The following is a 26,004-nucleotide window of genomic DNA, read 5'->3' as shown; positions in this document are numbered from 1 at the left end:
ACTAACGATTTTCTGATCAATGATGGGAGAATCGTGCGAGAAATGTAATAGAAAAAAAATGCGCATGTGCAAGAAAAGAATATTCCCGGAGAGAAACGAATATTCCCGGAGAGAAACTAATATTCCCGGCAACATGAAGGTTTGGTCGGCCGAATTTCGAAAAATCAGTGGTGATATAATCGGACCACAAAAAAAAAACTTTCCGATTTTGAAAAGAAAATTTGTTCGAAATTCGACCGTGTATGGCCTGCTTTAGACCCCTTTCTCACGGAGGAGCTTAAAGCGGTTCTCCACCCTAAAGTGAAGTCCCGCTGATCGGAACCCTCCCCCCTCCGGTGTCACATTTGACACCTTTCAGGGGGAGGGGGGTGCAGATACCTGTCTAAAGACAGGTATTTGCACCCACTTCCGGCCCGGCATTCACAGGCAAAAGATGGGCATTGCGTCACATCCCGTCACCCCCCCCCCCCCGTTGTGTGATGGGAACACTCGGCTCCCAGCACACAGCGGGAGCCAATCGACGGGCGTGGTGCGACTCGCGCATGCGCCGTAGGAAACCGGGCAGTGAAGCCGCAGCGCTTCACTTCCTGGTTCCCTCAGCGTGGATGGCGGGGGGGAGCAGCAGGGTCGCCGCTGGACTCCAGGACAGGTAAGTGTCCTAATATTAAAAGTCAGCAGCTGCGGTATTTGTAGCTGCTGGCTTTTAATATTTTTTTTGGGCGGAACATCCGCTTTTAAAAACTGCCCAGGAAATGTTGGGTGTTTTTGCGGTGCTTTTACAGCACTTTTGGGGCACTTTTGTGGTGTAAGCCGTGCGCTTTTTTTTAGGTTGCGTGTCTAAAAAAAAATAAAAATTTTGCGGTGCTTTTGAAGCGCTTTTTGTGTGCTTTTGAAGCACTTCCTGTTCATGTCAATGGAGAGGGGCTTTTTTTTTTAAAAGCTCTCCAAACATGCTCAAAAAATGCTGCTTGCAGGACTTTTTTCCACCACCCTGCCAGCGCACCACCCCAGTGTGAAAGCTTCTATTGAAATGAATGGAAAGCAGTTTTCAGGAGTATTTCAGGCACTTTTTTTTAGTGCGAAAGCACCTGAAAAGCGCTTCAGTGTGAAAGAGGTCTTACAAAAACAATACATCACGATCAAAAACCCAGACAACGTTCATAAAATAAGCAGAAAAACAAGGGAAAACCATATGGGTTTCGTAGACACCACAACATGGATATAGTTACAAACATATGAAGGTGTATCCCCTAGGACAGTGATGGTGAACCTTGGCACCCCAGATGTTTTTGATCTATATTTCCCATGATGTTCATGCACTCTGCAGTGACGTTGGGCATAATGGGAAATGCATTTCCAAAACATCTGGGGTGCCAAAGTTTGCCATCACTGGCCTAGGAACTTATCCTAATAACCATACATATATTTGAATGCAAGCCATTTGCATCCAGGGACACTCATTTCTCACCTAACTGCAGGTAGTTACTCCATGGTTGATTACATCCTAACACCCATGGATGGCTATGGCCACTGTCACTGCTTTGTATAGCTATCTACAGCCACTTTTGCATCAAGCTGCAGATTTGTACTGGATTCTAGACGCACATGGTACATGTTTGCCATGTGAATATGGCTATAGAGTAGGAAGGATGGCTTTCATGTAATCTTCACTTTTGACTTGCAAACACATGTGTCCCTTTCCAAACTACCATTTGGGACACCCTCCCTTCCCAAAAGGCGGGATTTATGATTTCGCTAATCACAAGCAGGGGGCAGGGATTGTGCTCCTCCAGGCATTCATGGCCAGGACAAGTACTGTCAGTGAATAAAGCGGTAATGTGGTGGCCTTTTTTGAGGGCATCAGATTGGCCTGGGGGGTGGCGGTGTCAGTTTCATTCCGGGACACTGTATTGTCCTGGAATAAAGTTGCTCGGGACAGACCTGCAAAATGCGGGACTTTCCCTGGCAATCCGGGACACGTGGTCACCCTAGTCCCTGGTATATATGGAAAAAAAGGTTAATTGTATGAAATCAAATTATCTATAGCTGGACAGTTTAAATGATACCTTTCCAGTCCCAATTTCAGTTGTTCGGTTTTTGTGATTTTTGTTCATATTCTTTTCTTCCTTTCAGTGTACAGCAAATATATGTGGTGACGCTGATTGTTTTTGATTTGCATCAATGCTGAGACTGCTTGTTTGGCTCCTCAGACAGTGATGGGCACTCTCTTAACAAGGTAGTGCCTCGGGTACATGAAGCGATTTCCAGCAACATGCAGCTGCCAGACTCTTTCAGTTCCAGTATGACCTAGAGACAGATAATGACTGAGCTCAGCCCTCAATACAATTCTCCGGTCCTGAAAGAGCCATCTCATTTGGATGCTATGAACTATCTCCTTTTTTACTCAAAAACACAGCATGGATGCAGACCTGCTTCCTACGTGGTTTTATTCTTGGCAATAAAGTGCTGCTTAGTCAGGCCATTTGTGGGAAAAGATTACAGCATAGCAATAAGAAGGTACTGTATGTGTGCGTGTATGCACAATGGGAATGCAATAAACAATACATGTATAATGATGTATGAACACATTTTTTTTGCACCTTGAGTAATGCTTTTGAGTCCTATTGATCATTACTGAACAAAGCTTGTTAGGCTGTACCAGGATATTGGTTTGCTGTTGTGTATCGGGATCCTCTTATCCTACATATGTAGGCTATATTTATGCACACAGTCTTCTAATTTGCTGAATAGCACGACTCAAATCCAAGAAAGTCTATGTAATTTCAACCCATGACATGTGGCTCCTTCATTATCTTTGTTTGATTGGCATGCTATTTCCTATCTACGTATCCACTATGCTTTTTAATGCTTCATAAGCAAATCTAGGTGGAATTATGCCTCGTACACACGGCAGGACTTTCCGAGAACAAAAGTCAGACCGCCCTTTTTTCTCTGAAAGTCTGGCCGTGTGTATCCTCCATCTGACTTTTTTTGTCGGAAGTCCGATGGACCGTAGATAGAGAACCTGTTCTCTTGCTTTCCGACGGACTCACGGTGGACTTTTGCACAACCAAAAGTCCAGCCGTGTGTACGAGGCATTAGAATCAGTAAAATGTAACATTTGCCATGTGAAAAGCCAGTACCAGCCTGTGGTTTTGTGGCATTTAGGTGATCTCCGCCAATGAAGATAGCCCACTCATAGATATGACCTCATTATTAAAAATACTGGTATAGTAATGGTGCAGTTCTACAACAAAACTGTCCGTCATAGATATTCCCTTCTTTCCAATAGTGTTTTTTCCACTATGTGAAAATATGGCTCATCAGTCAACAAGAAACGCAATACTAAATGACCTCAGCTCTTTAAAGTTCAAGTGATATCTACCAGTGTAGATGGCCTATTGGTGTACGAACATGAGCGCCTTACAAAAAATTGTGGCATATTATTGGTACAGCTCTGCAACAAAACTGTCTTGCATGGATCTTGGGATGCACATTGACTAATTGGTTAGCACTAGGGTCACTGGTTAGGAATCCCAACCATACTTCCACAGAATTTGCATGCTCTCCTTGTGACTACGTGGGTTTCTCCTGGGTATTCTGGTTTCCTCCAAACTCCAAAGACATGCTGGTAGGTTATTTTGTACCTGTCTAAAAATGGCCTTAGTATTGGTTTCTATGCAGAAGTGAGCCTGATTTTGCGCTTTCCAGCTTTAGTAAATAAACCCCATTGTGTACCTAAAAGTGGGGTAGTACACAGGAAAAAATGCATGTTGACAAGGGGAGTGTAGAGGTGGGTGGGGAGTCTACTGACATCCCGACTCCACCCACCAAGCTCCAGACAACAGATCCACCCACAGAATCTGCAGTTTTTCAGTTCTTATAGCAGACAGAGGGGAGACATTTGTCAGGTAAGGATACATGCAGGAGGCATGTATATCCTTCCAGATCAACACTATGGCAGTAGTTTAGAAAGGACAAGAGTGGGTTTACATTCACTTTAAGGGCAGGGATTTATGTGGATGTACAATATACTGTATATGTAAATAGTCAATGATATACAAATATCTGTAATAGGATTAATTTCTATTCAATGCTGTATTTTCAACTGTATGAGTGTGAAAATATGTCTCAGTCAGCAAGAAACACAATAATAAAAGACTTCAGTCCTGTAGAATTCCAGTGATATCCACCAGGGAGCCCATTGGTATACATGAGCTCCTTACTAGAAATGCTGGCATAATATTGGTACAGTTCTTTAACAAAACTGTCTTCCATAGATATTGTTTTCTATTCAGTGCTGTATTTTTTTGTGAAAATATTGCACATCAGTCAAGGAATGCAATACTAAAAGGACTGAGCCTTTATTTATGAACTTATTGTACTGTGACATAACTGCCACAGAAAGAGGAACTACTCTCACACCTACTAGTTCATTTGGGACAGCCCATGCTAGTATTACAGAATAAAGTAAATGTAAAAAAATGCCTACAAGTGCCGGTTTCCTCAACTGAGTTATGTGCCTTTCAAGTGCATAAGGCTTCCAGATAAAAATATGAAAAGTATTATGATGATCATAACTACAATGCCCAATGTTTTTTTTTTGTTTGTAATCAGTACACAGCTCAATTAAAACCTTATAGTGAACCTTTCCTTACAAAATAAGGAAAGCAATCTAAAGAAAAAGGATGCAGCATAACGAGCATGCATATAAATACCAAGTGGTGTTCTAGCACCTTGAGACCCTCTAAACCTGCTGTGGCCAGAAATGCAAATATACTGTAGACTTTTCGAAGTAGGCAAAGGCTGGTTCACCTCCTCCTGTCTCCTGTGCTTAGTTAATGTCATAGGTGCAGAAAGTAAGGGGTCAGTTCTTGATGTCCAAAAGTCAGTGGCCCGGATTCAAGAAGCAATTGCGCCTGTGTAACCATAGGTTACACAGCGCAATTGCTTACTTGCCCCGGCGTTACGAATGCTCCTGATTCAGGAACATCGTAACGCCGACTGCAGCCTAAAATCTGCGCGGCATAAGGCTCTTATGCCACGCATATCTTAGGCTGCATTCTTGCGATGGCCGCTAGGGGGACGCCATTCACGTTCACTTTGAAGCAAATGACGTCCTTGCGACGTCATTTGCCGCAATGCACGTCAGGAAAGTTTCCCGATGGAGCATGCGCTCTACGCTCGGCGCGGGAGCGCGCCTAATTTAAATGATTCCCGCCCCCTACGGGATCATTTACATTAGGTGCCCTTACGCAGGGCAAGTTTACACAGCGCACACGCAATTTACGGAGCTACTGCTCCGTGAATCGTGGGTAGCGCAGGAAATTTGCGGGGGCACAGGGCAAAAACGCTGCCCTGCGCCTCCGTAACTAAGGGGCAAATCTACCTGAATCCGGGCCAGTATTTACATCTCATAGTGCCTTATGTTTTCGAGGGCCCCAGGGGCACTTGCAAAGACATTGGAATATGTATGCAAACAGCTGAGGGTAGTAAGTGTAGTCCATTCCAAGTACAGATGGTGCCCTGTAGGTTTGAACCCGTGTGCAAACACGCCTGAGTGCATCCCTACTGCCTATTTGGGGCAAAGTAACAGGTTTTCTTTAGAGTAGGTAAGGCAAGGAGCACATACTATTCATCAAATTGCTGCCTGGTTCACTCACCAGAGCCAGAAAAAAACTTGCACTTCCCAGTATGGAAGCACGCATACCTGTCTCCACGGCTTCCCCCTCCCTTTACATTTTTTTGCTTGTAGCCTGAACAGCCAATCACCAGGCCCAAGGTCAAAACTTTTCCAGTGGAGAGCTAAAGCAGACAAACAGTTTAGCAATATAGTGCATGGATTGGAAGTAGGGATGAGCTCAGGCGTGTTTGGTTCCTAGTATGAACCCAACTGAGCAAGCCTGCTATTACTCTAATACAGTGGCCTCCAAACTTTCTAAACAAAGGGCCGGTTTACTGTCCTTCAGACTTCAGGAGGGCCAGATGAGGGTAAAAAAAATTCTGGCATCAGTAGGAGTAAACATCACCACATTTGGTATTAGTTTAGAGGAATAGTGCCCAATCATGGGTATCAGAAGGAGGAATAGTGCCCTATTATTAGTGTCAGTGGGAGAAATGGTGCTTCATTGTTGGTGTTCAATGGCAGAATAGTGTCTTGTATCAGTGCTCCAAAGGTCCAGATAAAAGCAAGCAAAGGGCTGCGTCCAGCCCCCGGGCCGTAGATGGAGACCCCTGCTCTACTAGACTAATCAAAACTGGTTGAGGCATTTGCTTTACCACTGCCACAAGTATACACACCCATTGTATAAATTCATGCCCGGCTACAGATGATTGGCCCAATACAGGAGATAGCTTTTGGGTGGGCTGCCTTGAATGGGTGTTGACTAGCATCTGAAAACAACTGAACTTATCACTAATTGTAAGCATGTGCTTCTAAACAAGAGAGATCACTTGATTCCACATCCATGCTAAATAGCGCAGATGGACAAATCTGTGGTGCCAACTGTTGTATTGTGACAGCCTGCACCCACGGTTGTCAGAATACACAAACCGTGGCTGCATCAGAATGCATGAAAGTGCTGTTCACCCAAGAATTTCCCACCCAGCTTCATCGACACAAATAGAAAAATGTACTTTTATCAAGCCAGGTGGTGCCAATAAGGCCACCTATGGAAGGAATTTCAGCTGATTTAGCAGGAAGCCCTAACACCCCATTCACACCTCCTCGACAAAACGCCCGACGCCGGACGCTCGTGCCGCTGGAGGGGAGAATTCCCATTGCTGTCTATGAGATGGTTCACATCTCATAGACGCCGTACGCCTGCCTCCTGAAAAAAAGTCCCGGACCCTTTTTTTCAGGCGGCATTGGCGTTCGGCCATACAAAGCAATGGGAAGGATTTGTAAAAAAAATAAAAAAAAGTTACACTATTCGCGGCAAAATACGCCGCGTACGCGCCGTTACTTGTCGCGGAGGTGTGAATGCAGCCTTAAGCGACCCTGATATTTCCTCTGAATGGACAAAGTAGGGGTTTGTTTTAAGTATACCTGCAAGAGTTATGAAGTTTCTGCAAGCTGAGATCTTTTAACAAAATTTTGAATTTTTAATGCAACACAGAACTCTATCAGAAAGATGTTAAACCCCCCTTAAATTTGATTGTTTGATAAACCACTGACAAGTAAGACATTAAATAACAGCTGTCACACAGAGGATAGGGCAGCGTTATATAAATTGTTTACCTGTCTCTACCTGATCACTCTGCCCGTAAAGGCTTTAGCGGCAATTTCATTTTCACTTGGAATTACCTAGTCCTATTTTCTTAGCAAGGAAAATAAAACGGTGGCACAGATGGACTTGTTAAAAGTCTCTGTTCATTTTGAAACTCGAGTAGAAAACCACTTTTGATGTCAAAGACAAGCAGTACATAAAGCGGGAGTTGTATGGCAAAAGCCTCGATGATTGCCAATACTGGACGCCACTTCTTGCTGTCAAGAAATATTGGCTTATTACAAGAATGGTATAGGGAGCAAAGTGCAACCACTCATACAAACCATTCACAGTTCACTTTGCTGAAGTCAAACCATTGCACAGTCCATTGTGAATAGGAGATGTTAGTACTGCCCTTTGCACTTAACCCTAAGGTCTGTATTAAATACGCCTAATGAAGTCCCGTAGTTAGTCCTGCTAATGCCAGTCACCTGGAAAGAATGGGGCTCTTCTAAACACCCGATTGCTGAAGTGTCAGTACTAATTATGCTTCAATTAGCTAAGAAATTGTTGCCAAGAAACCCCCAACATGGATAAGTGGTAATGTCATCCGTCAGCTTTACATTATATACAGACGCTTTCACCCTCATTGTTTTTACGCACATAGAGCATGGAATAATACTTTCCACTTCAGCTCAATAAAAATGTAAAGAATATCTAGCCTGTAAATCGGGTAATTGGCATGTAAATAAGTAGTTTTATATGCAAGCATTATTTTTAACTGAATTATATTTAGTTTACTAAAGGATTGCGTATCATAAACAGTTGCCTTTTTAAAAAAAAAAAAGAAAGTTTTCACCTTTTTTGTATTTCTTTTGGGCTCTTTGCAGTCACTTCTTATCTACATGCACTGTATGGATGGCTGCATGATATTTTTTTTGGTCATTTTGGCTTATGACAATAGTGGCCATGCCTATGTACTGTCAGGCCCCGTACACACGGCCGAGAAACTCGACGAGCAAAACACATCGTTTTGCTCGTCGAGTTCCTTGTGAAGCCGCCGAGGATCTCGGCGAGCCAAATTTTCCCATTGCCGTCGAGCAAAAAGAAGACATGCTTTCTTTTTGGCCTGACGAGATCCTTGGCGGTTTCCTCGTTGAAAAGTGTACACACGACCGGTTTCCTCGGCAAAAAAAAAACCCAGCAAGCTTCTTGCTGGTTTTTGCCGAGAAACTCGGCCGTGTGTACGGGGCCTAATGTGTGTTGAAACGGCCATTCGCAGTCTCCATTGGAGGCCTATGTGGCAAGGTGACAACTTAGGAGTGCAGTTGGGGGACAGGGATTGAGTGTTGAACAAAGTGTCTGAACAAATACTTTCATGGCAGGTATTATTTTCTAGCTCTTCGCCAATCTATCTAAAATAAACATATAAAATAAAATTTTTAACTTACCGTATTTATCGGCGTATAACATGCACTTTTTCCCCCTCAAAATCAGGGGAAAATTGTGAGTGCGTGTTATACACCAAACGGCTGCCTCGGAGGGGAAGGAGGGAATGAGCGCCGCCGAAATAGACAGAGCCAGCCGAGTGTACTGTGTAGTGGGCTCTGCTCGCAGTCACGCCCAGTCCCACCTCCTAGCATTTACGCCCTGCCATTGGACTGGTGTTATGTCCATCATAGGAGCCGGGCCAAGGGGCGGGACAGTGCAGAACTGCTAGAGGAGCCGAATACACAGGACATCCAGCTCTGTCTATCTTCTTTTCCTTAAACTTCCCTGCTGAAAGTTTTTTCCTTAAACTTCCCTCCTAAACTTGGGGTTATACACCTATGCGTGATATACGCCGATAAATACGTTAATTAGCACTTAAAGCAATCATCGCTCCTTGCTTCCCCCTGGCCTGCTATTTTGACAGTGCAATACCAGCAGCTCTCATTTGCTGTAAGCAAGCTCCCAGTGTTAAATTGACAGCACTCCCTAAAGCTGATCTCTGGGGATGTGATAAAAAAATAACTTTTGTAGTGCCCCACCCCTCATTGCAAAGGTTAAATGCTCATTATGGGGTTAATTTACTAAAGACAAATAGATTGTGTACTTTGCAAAGTGCAGTTGCCCTCTGCAAGAGCAGTTGTCCCAGAGCTTAGTAAATGAGCAAAAGCTTTGCTGCCTTTCATCATCCAATGATATGCAAGCAAAATATTTATTTATTTTTCATAATTTTTTCTTGCACATATTTGGGTATTCTTTGAAAAGTGAAGCTTTACATCATTCACAAAGCTCTGGAGCAACGGCACTTTGCAACGTTCACAGTCTTTCTGCCTTTAGTAAATCAACCCTCTTAGTCTAGGGAGAGCTGAACTGGCAGGAATACACAACTGACTCCCCACTCTAGATGGAGCTATCCTTCTCTCCCTAAAATCATCATATACAATAAAGGGCTATTAACCCTATATTATGCATAGAGTGGGGCAAGCAAGTGACCACTACCCAAAGCACCCTAGAGAGCACATTAAAGTGGAGGTTCACCCTATAAAAAAATTCTAACAATACAGCCAGCCCAGTCCTGCATATAAAATGACACTGACCTTTTTTTTTCCTTTGCCGTAGATAGCGTTTAGCCGTGGAATTCACCGCGGCTTCCGAGTAGGGAATCCCGCGGGAGTGGGCGTTCCTATTGTCATGCCAATTGATTGACATGCTAAACGACGGCGCACACAGCGCGTCACGACTTCCCGAAGGAAGCTCGGCTCTATTCGGCGCCTGCGCACCGGCGCCGAATAGAGCCGAGCCGACCCGAGCTTCCTTCGATGAGTCGTGACGCGCTGTGTGCGCCGTCGTTTAGCATGTCAATCAATTGGCATGACAATAGGAACGCCCACTCCCGCGGGATTCCCTACCTGGTAGCCGCGATGAATTCCACGGCTAAACGCTTTCTACGGCAAAGAAAAAAAAAAAGGTCAGTGTCATTTTATATGCAGGACTGGGCTGGATGTATTGTTAGAAATTTTTTATAGGGTGAACCTCCACTTTAAGGGGGGTGGGGGGGGGGGGGCAATCGCATGAATCACGAGGAGAGTCTGCTGGAGCCAGGCGTAAGATGTGTATTACTCCTTATGTGTGCACCCCTAGGCATAATGAGCATTTAACTTTTGTAGTGCAGGGGGCCCACTGCAAATGTTATTTTTGTAAAATGTCTGGAGTTCAGCTTTAAAGTAACAGAGCTTGACTGACTCCCTCTCTTAGTCGAGGTTCTGGTGTAGAGAAGGAATAAGGAAAGCAGGTGTGAAGGGAAATTTTATATATTGAAACTATATTTAATGATTACTGATTATTACATAACTGGATTAATTAGGGTTTTTTAATATTTGCTCAGCTTAAAAATAAGCATTGGCAGACATCCAAATTTGTGGCAAGCATTTGCTAGAATTCCAGGTATATCGGGGCGAGGCAGCCCTGGAGACATAAAGATCTACCTGAGCAACATGGAAAATATCAAAGATCACCAGGTTGCAGCACTCGTTTTTTTTAAAAGAGTTACTAAACCCACAACAGTAAAATCTGTTTATGCAGTAAAGCATGCTTGTTATACTCACTGTGGAACATAAGGGGTTAATCCTCCGCATTCTGCAAAAAGGCTGTTGGGTCCTGTATGCACAGATCCTCCCTTCTTTCCACTGTCCCCTTATAATTTCCTGATAACACAGAGTCTATGTAGTCAGGCTGCACATGCTCAGTTTGGTGTGTATTGCTAGAGAGGTATTTTTTTCTTGGGAAGGTGCATTTGATCAGCACAGGGCCAATCAGCACTGTCCAGACAGAGGGTCAGAGCTCTTAAAGACTCATAAGACTTTCAGAAACCTCCTCCTACAAGCTTTAACCACTGCTTGGATGGACACTTATAGAAGTCACAAGACTGCTATATACTGTACTGCTGATGAGAAAAGGTATTTAGCAGTTTATATTTACTAGAATGATTGCATTTCCATGTTCTGTGGGAGACCAGATATAGTGAATACAGGGTTTAGTAACACTTTAAATAGATAATCAAACAAGACCCCATTAAAAATTAAGTAATGAAGAGTTCAGAGGTCAGTAGTAAATAATGCAGAGTTCTGAAATGTATAGTCAGTAAAGCAGAGTTCAAAAGTCAGGAGTAAGTAATGAAGGGTGCAGGAGTTAGTAGTATGTAAAGCACAGTACAGGGGTTAGAAGTATGACAGAGTGTAGGTGTCAGAAGTAAGAAAGTCAGAGGTCATTAGCATTGTAGTATGCAAAGCAACGTGCAATGGTTAGGACTGGAGTTAGTAATGCAGAGGATAGGAATATGTATCGAATAGTTCAGAGAGCAGAAGTATGTAATGCACAGTGCAGAGGTCATTAGTAGGTAATGCAGAGTCCAGGGGTCAGGAATAAGTAATGCAGACTGAAGAGGTCACTAACATGTAACATAGAGTGCAGGAGTCAGGAGTAAGTAGCACAGAGGGCACTAGTTAATAGATTGTAATGCACAGTGCAGGGATCTGAAGTAGGAATGCAGGAGTCAGTAGTATTGTAACACAGGGTTCGGTGGTCAGTAGTATATAGTGCAGAGTGTAGGGGTCAGTAGTGTGTAAGACACAGAGAAGCAGCCAGTAGTATGTAAACCACAGTGCAAGGGTCAGGAGTGACTAACACCCCCTACACGAGCATAATTAACCACCTTCTAGTACAAACATTTACCCCCCCCCCCCCAAGCTACAAATACCCACAGCACAAATCTCCCCCCTGTCTTTGTAAAATGAAGTCAACAGACTTCATATACAACTTTCTGCAGAGCGATGGAAGTCCTCCCAGGTCTCCCCTCTGCTGTGCCATATGATGCAACAGAACTGAGAAGAAGCCTAGGACTTCCTCGGGCTCTGCAGTGCCTATTTCCACTCTGATCTGAGATCTGAGGTGCGGTGGGTGGGGTCAGGAGCTCAGAATTATTGTGTAGCTCACGGTTGACTTGTTGCCAACCTATGAAGTATATTTTTCCAAGAGATAACATTGTTCTATATTTACATTAGTTAATTGATATTATGTAGCTTTTCAATTGTGTCTGCTACTGCCATCACTGGTTGCCCATCTGACAGTGATGAAAATAGAGAGACACGTCTGCTTTCTCTTGCTAGGATTTCTCTCTCCACTGGCTTGATAAATGATGGCAGAGGAGATATGAAGACTCTTTTGTTATATTGCATGGCGATACCCGCCTGTGCATTTCTGTGTGAAATTGGCAGAGTGAGATGTGAATGAGAGAATAGCTTGATCCAGATAAAAGTTCCGCCTTGAGTTTCCCATTCACAGAGCTGTGACAATATAGTCACTCAATGTGTACATGTCACCTGGACAGCCAAGAAAATATTCAGTGAGAAAAAGCAAGATTTAGACACCTCTGGAAATCATCAAGTTTGGTCCCTTCGATCCTCCAGGTGAAATAGTTTTGCATATTAGCACAGGCAGAACAGGAAAGGTATGCAAATATTGAACTGGTTGGAATATACTGTAGCTGCAGTATGATGTTTCCAAATATATGAGCTTAAAGCCTCGTACACACGCTCGGTTTACTTGGCAAGAACCAGCAAAAAAATGCTGGCAGAGCTTTCTTGCTGAGTATACCGTGCGTGTGTACGAGGCTTTCAGGTTTTTCGTCAAGAAAACTGCCTAAAATCTCGACGAGAAAATTAGAGAATCTTAAACCCAAACGTTTTTATACTTACCTGTCGCCGTGGAAACCCGCGCATGCTCAAAATGACTGACGCATGCGCGGTAGCTTCCTAGGCATAGGTAGGTTGCAGCAAGATGGCGGCGACGGCATCGAATGTGATGAGCGCATGCTCGTCGTACGCAATGACATCACTACGTTCTTTTGAATGGAGTGTCTGTACACTCGGGCGGCAAGAGATTCTTGCCAAGAATATTGTCAGGAAAAACAACGTTTTTTTCCTGACGAGATTCTGGCCCGTGTGTACAGGGCTTAAGTCCTTTTAACTGTAGTATTAGCGGCATCTATTTGACAAAATAATATATGCAAAAGCAGTTTAACCCATTGGCGCTGGCTGCCGCCAGCCCTTTAAGAGGTTTGCTATGCCGGGAGATGGGCAGGGCTTATTGCCACGTGACCACAGTGATTGGCTGTGACGGCGGTTACATGATCAGAAAAGTCTCAGGCCTTGTATACACGACCGAGTTTCTCGGCAAAAACCAGCAAGAAACTTGCTGGGAGATATTTTTTTGCTGAGGAAACTGGTCGTGTGTACATTTTCGTAGAGGAAACTGTCGAGAAACTCGACGAGCCAAAATGAGAGCAAGTTCTCTATTTCCTCGACGGGAGTCTCAAATTGGCTTGTCAAGTTCCTCGACGGGCTGGTTTTCGACGAGAAACTTGAGCATGTGTATGCTAAGAAACCCGCGCTTACTCAGAATAAAGTATGAGACGGGAGTAAAAGTAGCATTTGTCATGGAGATAACACATGTTTTACGCTGTAACAGACCGAAAAGTGCAAATAGTCTCTTACCAAACTTTTACTTAACACGCAAACACATGAGATTAGCAAAAGCAGCCCCAAGAGTTGTGCCAGTGGAATCGAACTTCCCCTGCCGTCTTATGTGTTGTAGTCACCGCGTTTGAGAACGAGGAGATTTTGTCTTGACTGTGTGTACGCAAAGCAAGCTTGTCGAGTTTCTCAACAAGCCCAACAAGGAACTCGACGAGGAAAACGATGTGTTTCGCCCGTCGAGATCCTTGGTCGTGTGTACGAGGCCTAAATCGGCAATTGGGAACTTCCATGAGCTGCTGATCACTGTGGCCAGAGCGTGCAAGGAACTTGCTCTTGCAACAGCACTGTCTGCGCCAATGCACGTAAATATGTGGCCATTAGGCGCCAAGGTCCGGCCGCTGAGAGGCCGCATATTTGCATGTGCTCTCAATGAAGAGGTTAAAGGGTAACTCCACTTTTGTTGAGAATAAAAACATTCCCCTCTAGGTGATCTATGTACATTGCAAGGATTTTAACAAAGTTTACCGTAGATTCTTACTTTTCGTTATTCTAAAGCAATAGCTGTTTGTCTGTGTCCATTTGCAAAGTGAATCTATATAGGAGTGATTTTATAATTATTAATCAGTTGCTGCACTTGCAGGGCTCTAATGAGAAAAGTGGCAGGGTCTACATCCATTTATGCATGATTTCCCTTTGGGAGTATCTCACCAAAATTACATTTTTGTTGCAGGGGATGCCCAAAATCTGACTTGTATCTTGGTGCAGACTTTTGGGGAAATCAGTAAGCCAATCGCACAAGCAGGAAATTATATTTCTCGGGGGCGTTCTATACACCATCTGTGAAGAGAATGCCTCCAAGTAGCCATATTGCATTTTTACAGAAAATTGCAGAGCTGCAATTTGAAAGGGAAAGGTAATTTTTAATAACATTCAATTACAATATGTGGTGTAGTGGTTAACACTTTCACCTAGCAGCAAAAGGGTTGCTGGTTTGAATCCCGACCACGACATCATCTGCCTGGAGTTTGCATGTTCTCCCTGTGCCTGTGTGGGTTTCCTCCCACACTCTGGTAGTTTAATCGGATCCTGTCTAAATTGGCCAAGCGCGTCAGGACCCTTCAGGGAAAGACTGCGCTACATCAAGATACCTCTCAACTTGTATACAGTATAGGATTTTTTTTTCCACAAAAGCAGTTACCCTTTAAGTAAAACGAAATCCACCAAGGCGTTTGCTGGTCATTTTTTTTTTACATCTTTTCCAATGCATGACATTTGAATGCATTACCGGATAATCAGAATGACCTTGGAAGAACATATTTTAACATCAAAGATAGCCAACTTGAATGTTACGTTTGATACTGTAGTTATGAGGCTAATATATTTTATGAGAGCTTTTCCACTTTCATCAAGAAGTTGTTGGTAAATAGCAAGGTCATAAGCAAACCGTCTGTTTTGCTGGCTTCTTAATGTGCCACACTTATGACTAAGTCATGATTTTATTGCTAGCCAAGGCTATACATGCATGTGTACAGGCAGGCATAGTAAGCAAAGAACAATGATGATATATATATATTACATGTAGCAGCCAATCACATCTCAGTTTACTTTGTCAGATCAGTAAAAAAATATATATTAGTGGTTATTATAGGTTGTGCTACTGTTTTACATTATTATTGCTGGTTGCACTGTCTTACTAATTAAAGTGATTGTAAATTATCACCTTGTAAAACAACCCATTCAGTTTAAAACTGAAATCAAAGGCAAACATGTGTGTGTGTGTGTGTGTGTGTGTGTGTGTATATATATATATATATATATATATATATATATATATATATACACAATTTTTTTCCCCTTTTTCATAAGTGATCACATTCCCTATGTTCTCAGCTGCATACAAGCTGTGGTAGGAAAAGCAACAGCACACTGAGCTTCCCAGTGAAAGGCTGTGCAGGGGGGGGGGGGGGCATGTCAGGACAAGTCTGATCATTAGAGGAGAGCAGCCTGAGTTTCCAGCATAGCTAGAGAACTTTCACAAAAACACACAGTCGAGGTGCTCCAGGGAGGTCCTATGAAAACCGTCTGTGGAATGGACCGTGTGGTGTAAATGCACTAAGGATCCACAGGAGACAAGGAAATCCAATTAAAATAATATTATAATTATAAGGACAATTAGAGGTCTTACATGTTGCTGTGCATACAGCTGCTAGTTGAACGGCCAGAACCAGTAATGGAAGGGATGTGTCGGAGGGGCAGAAGGCTGTAATGGAGCTACAGGTCTGTGACAGGAGACTGCAATCTGCAGCACAGAGACCAGAATTCAGGAGACAGCCGCAGACCACAGGCTAGCAGGGCATGTGGGAGTGCACCAGAAGGATGGTTAGAAAGCCAGTAGCCAGGATAACAGGTTTCGGAGCATGTCCCTTTGTCAAACATGTTTCAGGGCATGCCCCTTTGATTTGACAAAGGGGCATGTCCCGAAACATGTTATCCTGGTAACCGGCTTTTTAATCTGCCTTCAGGTGCGCTCCTACATGCCCAACAGCCTATGGTGTTTAGCTGTCTCTTGAGTTCCGGTGAAGTTACTTTGAGGTTCACAGGATCCTCAGATTCCTGTGCTGCTATCACAGATCTATAGCTCCATCACTGCCTCCTGCTATGGACTCCTACAGCCCTCACAGCCCCTCAGGCACATCCATTCCATCACTGGCTTATCCTTTTCAACTAGCTGCTGTGTGCACAGCACCATGTAAGACTTTGAAATACCCTTTTCAGTATAGTATGAGTTTATAACTGGATTTCATTGACTCCTGTGGATCCTGGACTCTGCTTAGTGCATTTACCCCACACAGTCACTTCCACGGACTGTTTTCATAGGACCTCTCTGGAGCGACCTGACTTTGTGTTTTTGGATATCCTGTGGTCTCTCCTGAGGTCACCCAGACGACTCCGCATACCAGGCTCTGCACCTTTCTCTAGCTGCTGATATGGATCCACATTGTTATTCTGCAGAAAAGCGCCTTACATTCTTTTATATTATAGCTAGAGAACTGACCAAGTGGAGCTCTTTTTCCTAGTGTGGTCAGTTATTAATAGGAAAGCAGAGGGACTGTTGGGAACACCCGGGATTTCACACAAAGTAAACACTACAAAGAGAACAGGAGACTTTTTTCATACAAATACATGGTACAGCAGGCTCATATCAGGAATTTGAAATTCTGGGGTAACAAACACTTTATATCTGTATTTTGTTTAGTAGGTTAATTTTATAATATAGAACCTGTAACCAGGGATTTTTTTCATCGGGAACGCGGGGGAACGCAGTTCTTGCACCTTCTGGACTGACTGTATGTAATGGCAAGGGATGCTGGGGTGTGCTGCAGGGTATTGATGCTCACTGCTGTGGATCTATTTTTGCAGGGGGGTCTATTGTTGCTGGTGGGGGACCTATTTTTTCTTGGGGGGTGGGGGGGGTCATTTGTTGCTGAAAGAGATCTACTGTTGGGGGAGGGGTCTATTGTTGATGGCAGCCAGAGAGAGTCTATTAATGCTTGCTGTACGGAGATCTGTTGATGCTGCCGTGAGTCTATTGTTGCTGGTGGGGAAATTTTGTTGTGGGTGGTCTATTGTTGTTAGGGGAATCTATTGTTGCTGACTGCAGGGGATCTATTTTACTGCTTTTCTTGATATCATTACCAAATTCCATATAAATTATTTAGCACCACAAAATGATACTTGGTTCTATATTGTCTAAAAGGGGCGGTACTGGGAGGTAGGTAGGGGGCGGAGAAAAGGAGTGACTCGAAAAGGGGGAGTTCCTGCACTTATTGCCTGAGAAAAAAAGCCCTGCCTGTAACACATTTTTGTGTACAATGTTAATATTTGCTAACAGCCTGAGTCTACGTATTGCTTGCTCAGTACCAAATGTTATTTTATTCGGACAGTTCTACACACACGACTTTCCCCTAATAAAGAAAATGCACATTTCACAAATGTATTTCACATGTGAGGACATGAAATATAGAAGGAAAATGCCATTGGCCCCAAAGTTTTGTATGTTTACACTGGCAGAAATTACATTGCAGCTGGGACAGGGGTCAGTCCAACTATCATCTATTCACCGCCTTCTGTATCCCAGGAAACGACATAGCTATGCAATCACAGGGTGAAAATAAACACTATAATGCACTGGCAGATTAGCAGTAGGCATACTGCTGGGTTTTATTTACTTCATAGCTCTTGCCTTAGGTGTCCTCTGGCAGAGTCACTAAGCTCCTTCTCCATTGCTCGCTGGAAGTGATCTGAAACCGATCCTTAGTGTGCTTTCCCAGGAACAGCTGGGCACTTTCTGGCGTTGCCTCTTCCAAATGCATACTGGATACAATCGAGCGATTACAACGTTTGGTGTCTTATGCATCAGAGTTTTTATTCATCAAATTGAATACAGCTTCATTTTGAAAGTGACTGAATGACTTGTTTGAATTTTGCAGATTTCTAGGATTAAGTCTGTTTGGATGTGAAAGGATTGTTCTAAAATAAAGAGCTTTATTAAATGGATATATCTTTATTTAGTTTGTGTATTGGAGGAGTCATGGGGCGTAGGGATAATCATTTAAAGGAGGTAGCCCCTTAGAAGACCCAGAAAAGGTATAAGCTACTGAATATGTGGCTGGACATTCAAAAGATATACATCCTTTATGTATGGCTCAGCTCCTAGTGTAAAGAGTTCATTGGCAGGGTTCTTAGAGGATATATGTTGGATAAAATGATCGGTGACGTGGCTCTGCCGCCCCCTTCTTTGAATATTATTGGGAAAACACCATGGGTGGGTTTTAGAAGTCCCACTAAGACAACCAAGAAAATTTGTGAAGTTTTTACAATACTTGCAAGAGCAAGTTGATCCTTCTACTACTGGTGTTCATTTACACATTCTACGGAATGCTATTTTCATTAAAGGAATGCTCTACATGACACATTAGTGAGGGAGCTTATGTCGTAATATAAAGAATTAGTATATAAACGGACAATGATTTTTTTTTAACCTTTATTCATACGTAGAATTTGGGCTTAAAGGGGTTGTAAAGGTAAAAAAAAAATTCCCTAAATAGCTTCCTTTACCTTAGTGCAGTCCTCCTCCACTTACCTCATCCTTCCATTTTGCTTTTAAATGTCTTTATTTCTTCTGCGAAATCCTCACTTCCTGTTCTTTTGTCTAACTCCACACAGTAATGCAAGGCTTTCTCCCTGGTGTGGAGTGTCATGCTCACCCCCTCCCTTGAGGGGGCGAGCAGGAGTGTCAGGACTCTCTCTACGTTGCAGATAGAGAAAGGAGCTGTGTGTGAGTGGGCGTCCTGACTTTCTAGCTGCTCTAAAACCACTTTTGACATAAATGGACACTTTTTGGTTGCTATGGACAATCTCCAGTTTCCAGGCAGAAAGAGCAGTTTTTATTATATAACACTGCATGCAGGACACTGGGCTGACCACTAGGGTCAAAAGGGAGGTGTAATTATTTTATACAGTACTGAAATCTGTAAGATTACAGTATACTGTATGTATACTGTGTTTTTCATTTTTTGAATTTGGTGCCAAACTCCGCCCCTGTGCGTCAAGCCGCCCGGGAACAGAGCTTGGCACTCGGCAGTCACCAGTGTGAATCCAGCGAGATGACAGCTCACAGTGGGGAGACATCGCAGGATCTAGGGACAAGGTAAGTAACTTCCCCTGTATCCTGCAATGCGATCCCGAGTCTGGCTCGGGGTTACCGCTTTTGGTATGTAAAATTCAATATATTCACCCTGAGCCAGACTCGGGAATACCGCCAGGGAGGTTAACCGTTTCTGACCGCCCACCTTACATTTACTGCAACAGGGCGGCCCGGCTATGCAAAATGGCATACCTGTACATGATTTTGTGCATTCCATTTAGGGCACAGGGGAAGCCAATCAGCGGGTCGGGTGACTGTGACCCACCAATCGTTCACAGGTGACATGGAGCAGCGCTGTTTCTATGTGAACAAGGCACACCGCTGATCTGTCAATGCGCTTATGTCGTAATAATAAAAAATTGTAAATAAACGGACAATGATTTTTTTTTCAACATTTATTCATACGTAGAATTTGGGATTCATTTCTACATATTAGAAACATAAATATATTGTTAAGTCTGTTTCTCATTTTACAATGTACTTTCTTTTTTCTCACAGCACAGTAATGTTAGAGATTGTGCCAATGAGGCTGGCAGTCTAACTTTTTGAACTTTAGTTTAGTCTTTGACATCTTTGTCCATTCAGTGGCAAACTCTAACATATGTTGCCTGAGAACTGCCACTTCAAAGTGTGCCCTCTACTTTACATGATGTAGATTTAAAGGACCCACTGTAGACCCTTCTACTGACTCACAACCATTCACTGTGCTCAAAAAGCCAGGGAACGGAGTGATTTTATTAAAGAATAAAGGGATTTTTCAACAGCACATAAACAATGCCACAGGGATCTTGCAGTGATACATAGACTTGGAATGGCACTCTAACCCTTTCACCCCTTCGCTGCCCATAGCATCTGTGTGGAGTTGCTTGGCAACTAAGGATATTAATCTTTTGTGGTGTGTATTACCAGCTGGTTTCACATATATACTGTGTGTATGTATGAGTGTGTGTGTGTATTTATATATGTTGCACAACACAAACCTTCTACATTTCTTTTGTCCCATTATTGTCATCAGTAATCAGTTTGTGTTAATATTTTCTCTAATACATTTTACTGCACTGCACTATTGCTTAACGTTATGAACTAAAGTTAACCATTTTATGACCTTGACATTGATGCCTAGATGCAAAGGACAAATTTAGCAGCATCAGCATGTGTCAGTTAACATACAGTAGCAATACCTCAATGACTAATTTGCATACCTAAATATTTTTATACATTTTTTTTAATAATTTATAAAGAATTAATACACTTTTTTTTTGTTTTATTTTTAATTATAGGCCGACATAAGCCTAAATATGTAAACAGAACAATGCATTATAATATGCCATAGGGGTGATTTACCAAAACTGGAGAGAGAAAATCTGGTGCAGCTGTGCATGCAGAGTCAGCATCTAACTTGAACTTCAAAGCTTGTACAATTAAGCTTTGACAATAAAACCTAGACGCTGATTGGTTTCTATGCAAAGCGACGATAGATTTTGCACTCTCCCGTTTTAGTAAATTAAACCCCAATTATGTCCAGTTGCCGACTGCCTAAGTGGTAAAATATGTCATTAATTTAACGTTTAAGTTATGGTTGCAGCTAGATGCCATAACCCTGGTATTAATTTTTCCCTTTAAGCGCCGGACTTTTTGCTAAAAGTGATCTGAGCAGCTGATTCGCAGCTAGATCACTTTTAGAATCGTGTGTGCGTGTGGGGGAAGGGTCACACAGACCAACCCCCCCTCCCCAATGCCCTTCAGTGATTCACAGGCTTACCTAGACGATCTGTAGCTCTGGGAACCAATCCGGTGCTGGAGACAGCTGGTCACAGAGATGAGTGAAGGAAAGATGGCCTCTGCACATCTCTTTGGCCTAGGAGGACCGGAGTGTTGTCATGATGTCACTTCCGGTTCCAGCCCCATGTAAACAAGGCAATTTTTTTTTATCTTTTGCTTTTAAAGGGGAAATTTGCTCCGGACATGTGTGAACCTAGCCTTACTCCTGGATTTAGAAGCCTGCCATTAAATTACACAATTCTGACAAAGTCGTGTACTGTATAAGCCCCTTCCCCTGCAGACATGACTGCACTTTGTAATAGGCCCACTCTATCAGCAGTGTATTCAGTATTACCAATGGAGACTTGACGAATGTCATTTGAAAGTACTTCAACATTTCATTTGCTTTTAACATTCGATTTTGGTATGAACAGACTTTCCTGAACGAAAACCATACTATTAGAACTTTGTTCCATTCTACGCCTTCAAATTTTCTTATCACTCACTCTGGTTGAAAATTAATGAATGCCCTGAAAAGAATATTTTTATTTTAAAAAATGTTACTAGTGCATGGTCAGCTTTAGTCCTGACTCAGCTTACTTCTTTTAGTTTGACCTCCTTGCTCATTGGATGGAGGTGGTGATGATACCTTATGCTTTATAGTCTATTGTACAGCCTTTAGCCCTGGTTCACACTGGGTACGATTTGGAACGATTTGAGATGCGATTTGACATGTCAAATCGCATCTCAAATCGGCGGCAATTGTCGGCAATGGCACTGTCCTAATCAGTGCGACGCCGCATCTGCGATTTCAAAAAGTAGTTCCTGTACTACTTTTTGCGATTTACATTAAATTGCGGCCGAAATCGCGGCAAAATCGCAGCCGCGAAATCGCGGTAAAATCGCGCATTTTACCGCGATTTTGAATTCGCAGCAGTGTGAACCTAGGCAGAGGAGGAGAGTTCACAAAGAAAGCTGCAAAACTAAACAAAGACTATGATGGTCATTCTGTTGAGATTCACCCATCTAGCTATGTGGTGTAGCAGGCTGTCTGTCTGAATTAGAGCATTGACTTTACAATACCATTGGAATTACAATTCCTTTAACCACTTCAGCCCCAGACCATTTGGTTGCCAAATGACCGGGCCACTTTTTTGCTATTCGGCACTGCATCGCTTTAACTGACAATTGCGCGGTCGTGCAACATGGCTCCCAAACAAAATTTACATCCTTTTTTCCCACAAATATAGCTTTCTTTTGGTGGTATTTGATCACGTCTGCGGTCTTTCGTTTTTGCGCTATAAACAGAAATAGAATGGCAATTTTGTAAAAAAAGCAATATTTTGTACTTTTTGCTATAATAAATATCCCCATTTGTTTTTTAAAAAAAGCTACATTTTTCTCAGTTTAAGCTGATACTTATTCTTCTACATATTTGTGGTAAAAAAAATCGCAATAAGGGTATATTGGTTTGCGCAAAAGTTAAAGCGTCTTCAAAATAAGGGGTAGTTTTATGGCATATTTATTATTAATTTTTTTTTTACTAGTTGGCGGCGATCTGCGATTTTTATCGCTAATGCGGACACATCGGACACTTTTGATGCTATTTTGGGACATTCAGATTTATACAGCGATCAGTGCTATAAAAATGCACTGATTACTGTATAAATGTGACTGGCAGTGAAGGGGTTAACCAGTTAGGGGGCAGGGAAGGGGTTAAGTGTGTCCTAGGGAGTGATTCTAACTGTTAGGGGGCCTGGCTTACTGTGACAAGTCAGCTTTTTCCGATGAGAGGGAGCAGACGATCAGTGTAGTGTCACTAGGCAGAACAGGGAGATGCCTTGTTTACAAAGACATCCCCCATTCTGCCGTTCTGTGACCTGATCGTGGGATCATGGAGACCGCGCCCGCTAGGCAGCAAGTTCAATATATATATAGTATAGTATGTATATATACGTTGCTTTGCCTGCCCGTGCCATTATGCCGCTGTAAATGTGCGTGAGGCAGTCGGCCAGGGCCGCCATCAGGAATTTTGTGGCCCCTTACACAGCTTCAGGTATGGGCCCCCTGGAGCAGAGAACGAGGGGGGATTTGGGGGTTTGCCACTAATTGAGAAGCGGGGGGTGCCGTGAATTGAGAAGCGGGGGTGCCGCAAATTGAACAGCGGGGGGTGCCGCAAATTGAGCAGCGGGGGTGCCGCAAATTGAGAAGCAGGGGGCGCAAATTGAGCCGCGGGGGGTTCTGCCGCGGTTAATTGAGGTGGGATGGGGGGTGCTTGGGGAGCTGACAAAAAAAAGAGGGGGGTTCCGGCGGGGCTCCTGGGGATCATCGGGCCCCTTACAGGTGTACTGCCTGTACCCCCCTGATGGCGGCCCTGCAGTCGGCAAGTGGTTAAGAGCTAGGTAAAACAGTTTCCATAGATTAGCGCATTTATTTAGAGTTTTGCATTAATTCATATAATGTTTATACAAGCTGGTCACTGTATTAGGTTTGTAAATAAAAAAATTAACTTGAGTTGTGTAACATGTACTGTATATAACATAACATTTTCGATGTGAGTGTAAAAGCACGGACATATTTTTTAAAGCTTCTTTTGACAACTTTAGCATACGTATTTTGAGAATGATATTGCTGTTGTAATAGTCTTGGTTCATAGACTAAATCATTATTTTTTTTCTTCTAGGAGAACACCAAGGAGCAGAATTATCTAGAGGATCACAGAACATAGCCCATTTAAATCTTAAAAAAATGGCCTTTGCAAAATGGAGCTGGATTTGTGCAATCACCCATGTCACGTTATTTGCCACAGTGTCAGCTCTCGCCCAAAAAAACCTCCAGATAAAAAGAAACTTTAATACTTTCTATGCTGAGCAAGCTGACTGGACTTTTAACCACTTAGTGGTTGATGCGAGGACTGGACATATTTACCTAGGAGCTATTAACAGAATATATAAACTCTCCGAAGACTTGAAGGTCATGCTGACCCACCAGACAGGACCAGATGAAGATAACCCAAAGTGTTACCCTCCTAGGATAGTCCAGCCTTGTAACGAGCCCTTGGTGTATACCAACAATGTAAACAAAATGCTGCTAATAGACTACAAAGAGCATAGGTTAATAGCTTGTGGAAGCCTTTATCAAGGTATATGCAAGCTTCTCAGGCTTGAGGACCTCTTTAAACTTGGTGAACCATTTCATAAGAAAGAACACTATCTTTCAGGGGTCAATGAGAGTGGCTCAGTTTTTGGAGTTATTGTTTCTAACAACAATGATGATGACAAATTATTTATTGCCACGTCAGTTGATGGGAAGCCAGAATATTTTCCTACCATTTCAAGCAGAAAGCTCACCAGGAATTCAGAAGCCGACGGGATGTTTGCCTATGTGTTTCATGATGAATTTGTGGCCTCAATGATCAAAATACCCTCAGATACATTTAACATTATTCCAGACTTTGACATCTATTATATATATGGTTTTAGCAGTGGCAACTATGTTTACTTCTTGACTCTTCAACCAGAGATGACCTCTCCACCAGGGTCTACTACAAAGGAACAAGTCTATACCTCTAAGTTGGTGCGGCTGTGTAAAGAGGACACAGCTTTTAATTCTTATGTTGAGGTTCCCATTGGATGTGAGAAAAATGGTGTGGAGTACAGGCTTCTTCAGGCAGCTTATTTGTCCAAAGCCGGATTAATACTTGCAAAATCTTTAGGAATCAAACCTGGTGATGACGTTTTATTTACCATCTTCTCTAAGGGTCAAAAGCGGCGCATGAAATCACTGGATGAATCTGCCTTATGTGTGTTTGTTCTCAAACAGATTAATGACCGCATTAAAGAAAGACTGCAATCTTGCTACAAGGGAGAAGGCACTTTAGACCTTGCATGGTTGAAAGTCAAGGATGTTCCTTGCGGCAATGCAGTAAGTAGCACTTTTAATAATTAGTTTTAAATGACTATTTAATTCTTCAAATGTGTATATGTAAAATATTCCTGCCCCGAAATATTTAATGAATGTTCTTTGAGATGACCTAGTCAACTGATTTTAAGTTTTCTTGCCATGCTTTATAGATCTAGGCCTGATAAAATATGTAGAATAAGGTATGTTTTTACCTAATTGTTTGTAACTGAATATTCACAGCCTTTTATAAAAGAAGATGACAAAAAGCAGCGCCCTCTAAGCGTAGTATTCATGTTTTTATTGTTAAAAACAGGCTATTCATATCAAGGTGTCACTCACAAGGTAATAGATAACAAAAGGCTTATCTGTAATAATAATCTTCCGTTAGGACATCTGGGGTGAAGCTGCTCCGCTGGTCCTGGAATGGTGGGAAGGACGCCCTGGTCGATACAACACTGTTGTTACCAGCAGGAGCGGGACAGTGAGGGTCTAATGCTGGTGATGAAAAGGGCGTCTAGGTGTTTCACACCACCATCCACCGCTATAGCGGGATGGTAAACCTCCGATGCTAAGGAGGAAGGGGGGACAGGCGCTCTGTGGAGCGCAGCGGTATGACGTCACTTCCGGGTGTAGGTCACGGGGAGGTGCGCGCGTTCAAGGCATGCGTGCCTCTTCGTCAGGCTCTTTTATAAAAATTCCTGGACTGTATCAGACAAATTTAGTGGAATAAACTCACCCTAGCTATTTGCTTTTTATTGGATTTCGGATTTTTAATGAAACGCCAAAGTGCTATTTTTATCTTTAAAGCTCGAAGGTATGTAAACAAAGCACACATTTTTCCCTCTTTAGGATCTTATGGGGTTGATTTAATAAAACTGCAGAGTGCAAAATCTGGTGCCGCTTT

General features: G+C 42.9%; 1 protein-coding gene across 3 annotated transcripts in view; it reads left to right on the top strand.

The window, feature by feature from the left end:
* The window catches only part of PLXNA4 (plexin A4), a 910,139-nt gene that overhangs the window by 84,548 nt on the left and 799,587 nt on the right, over window positions 1–26,004 (top strand). For 2 of the 3 annotated variants that reach the window (XM_040343305.1, XM_040343307.1), the window contains exon 2: window positions 23,881–25,121. In XM_040343305.1, coding sequence (XP_040199239.1) covers window positions 23,946–25,121 — 1,176 coding nt within the window. In that variant the 5' untranslated portion in view covers window positions 23,881–23,945. Of the gene's footprint in view, window positions 1–23,880; window positions 25,122–26,004 lie in introns of those variants that run through there. The other variant, XM_040343306.1, reaches the window with a different exon arrangement.

This window comes from Rana temporaria, chromosome 3, assembly GCF_905171775.1.
Source record: "Rana temporaria chromosome 3, aRanTem1.1, whole genome shotgun sequence".
Lineage (NCBI taxonomy): Eukaryota > Metazoa > Chordata > Amphibia > Anura > Ranidae > Rana > Rana temporaria.
The sequence above is the reverse complement of the archived record's forward strand: the minus strand, read 5'-3'. Positions and strand labels throughout refer to the sequence as shown.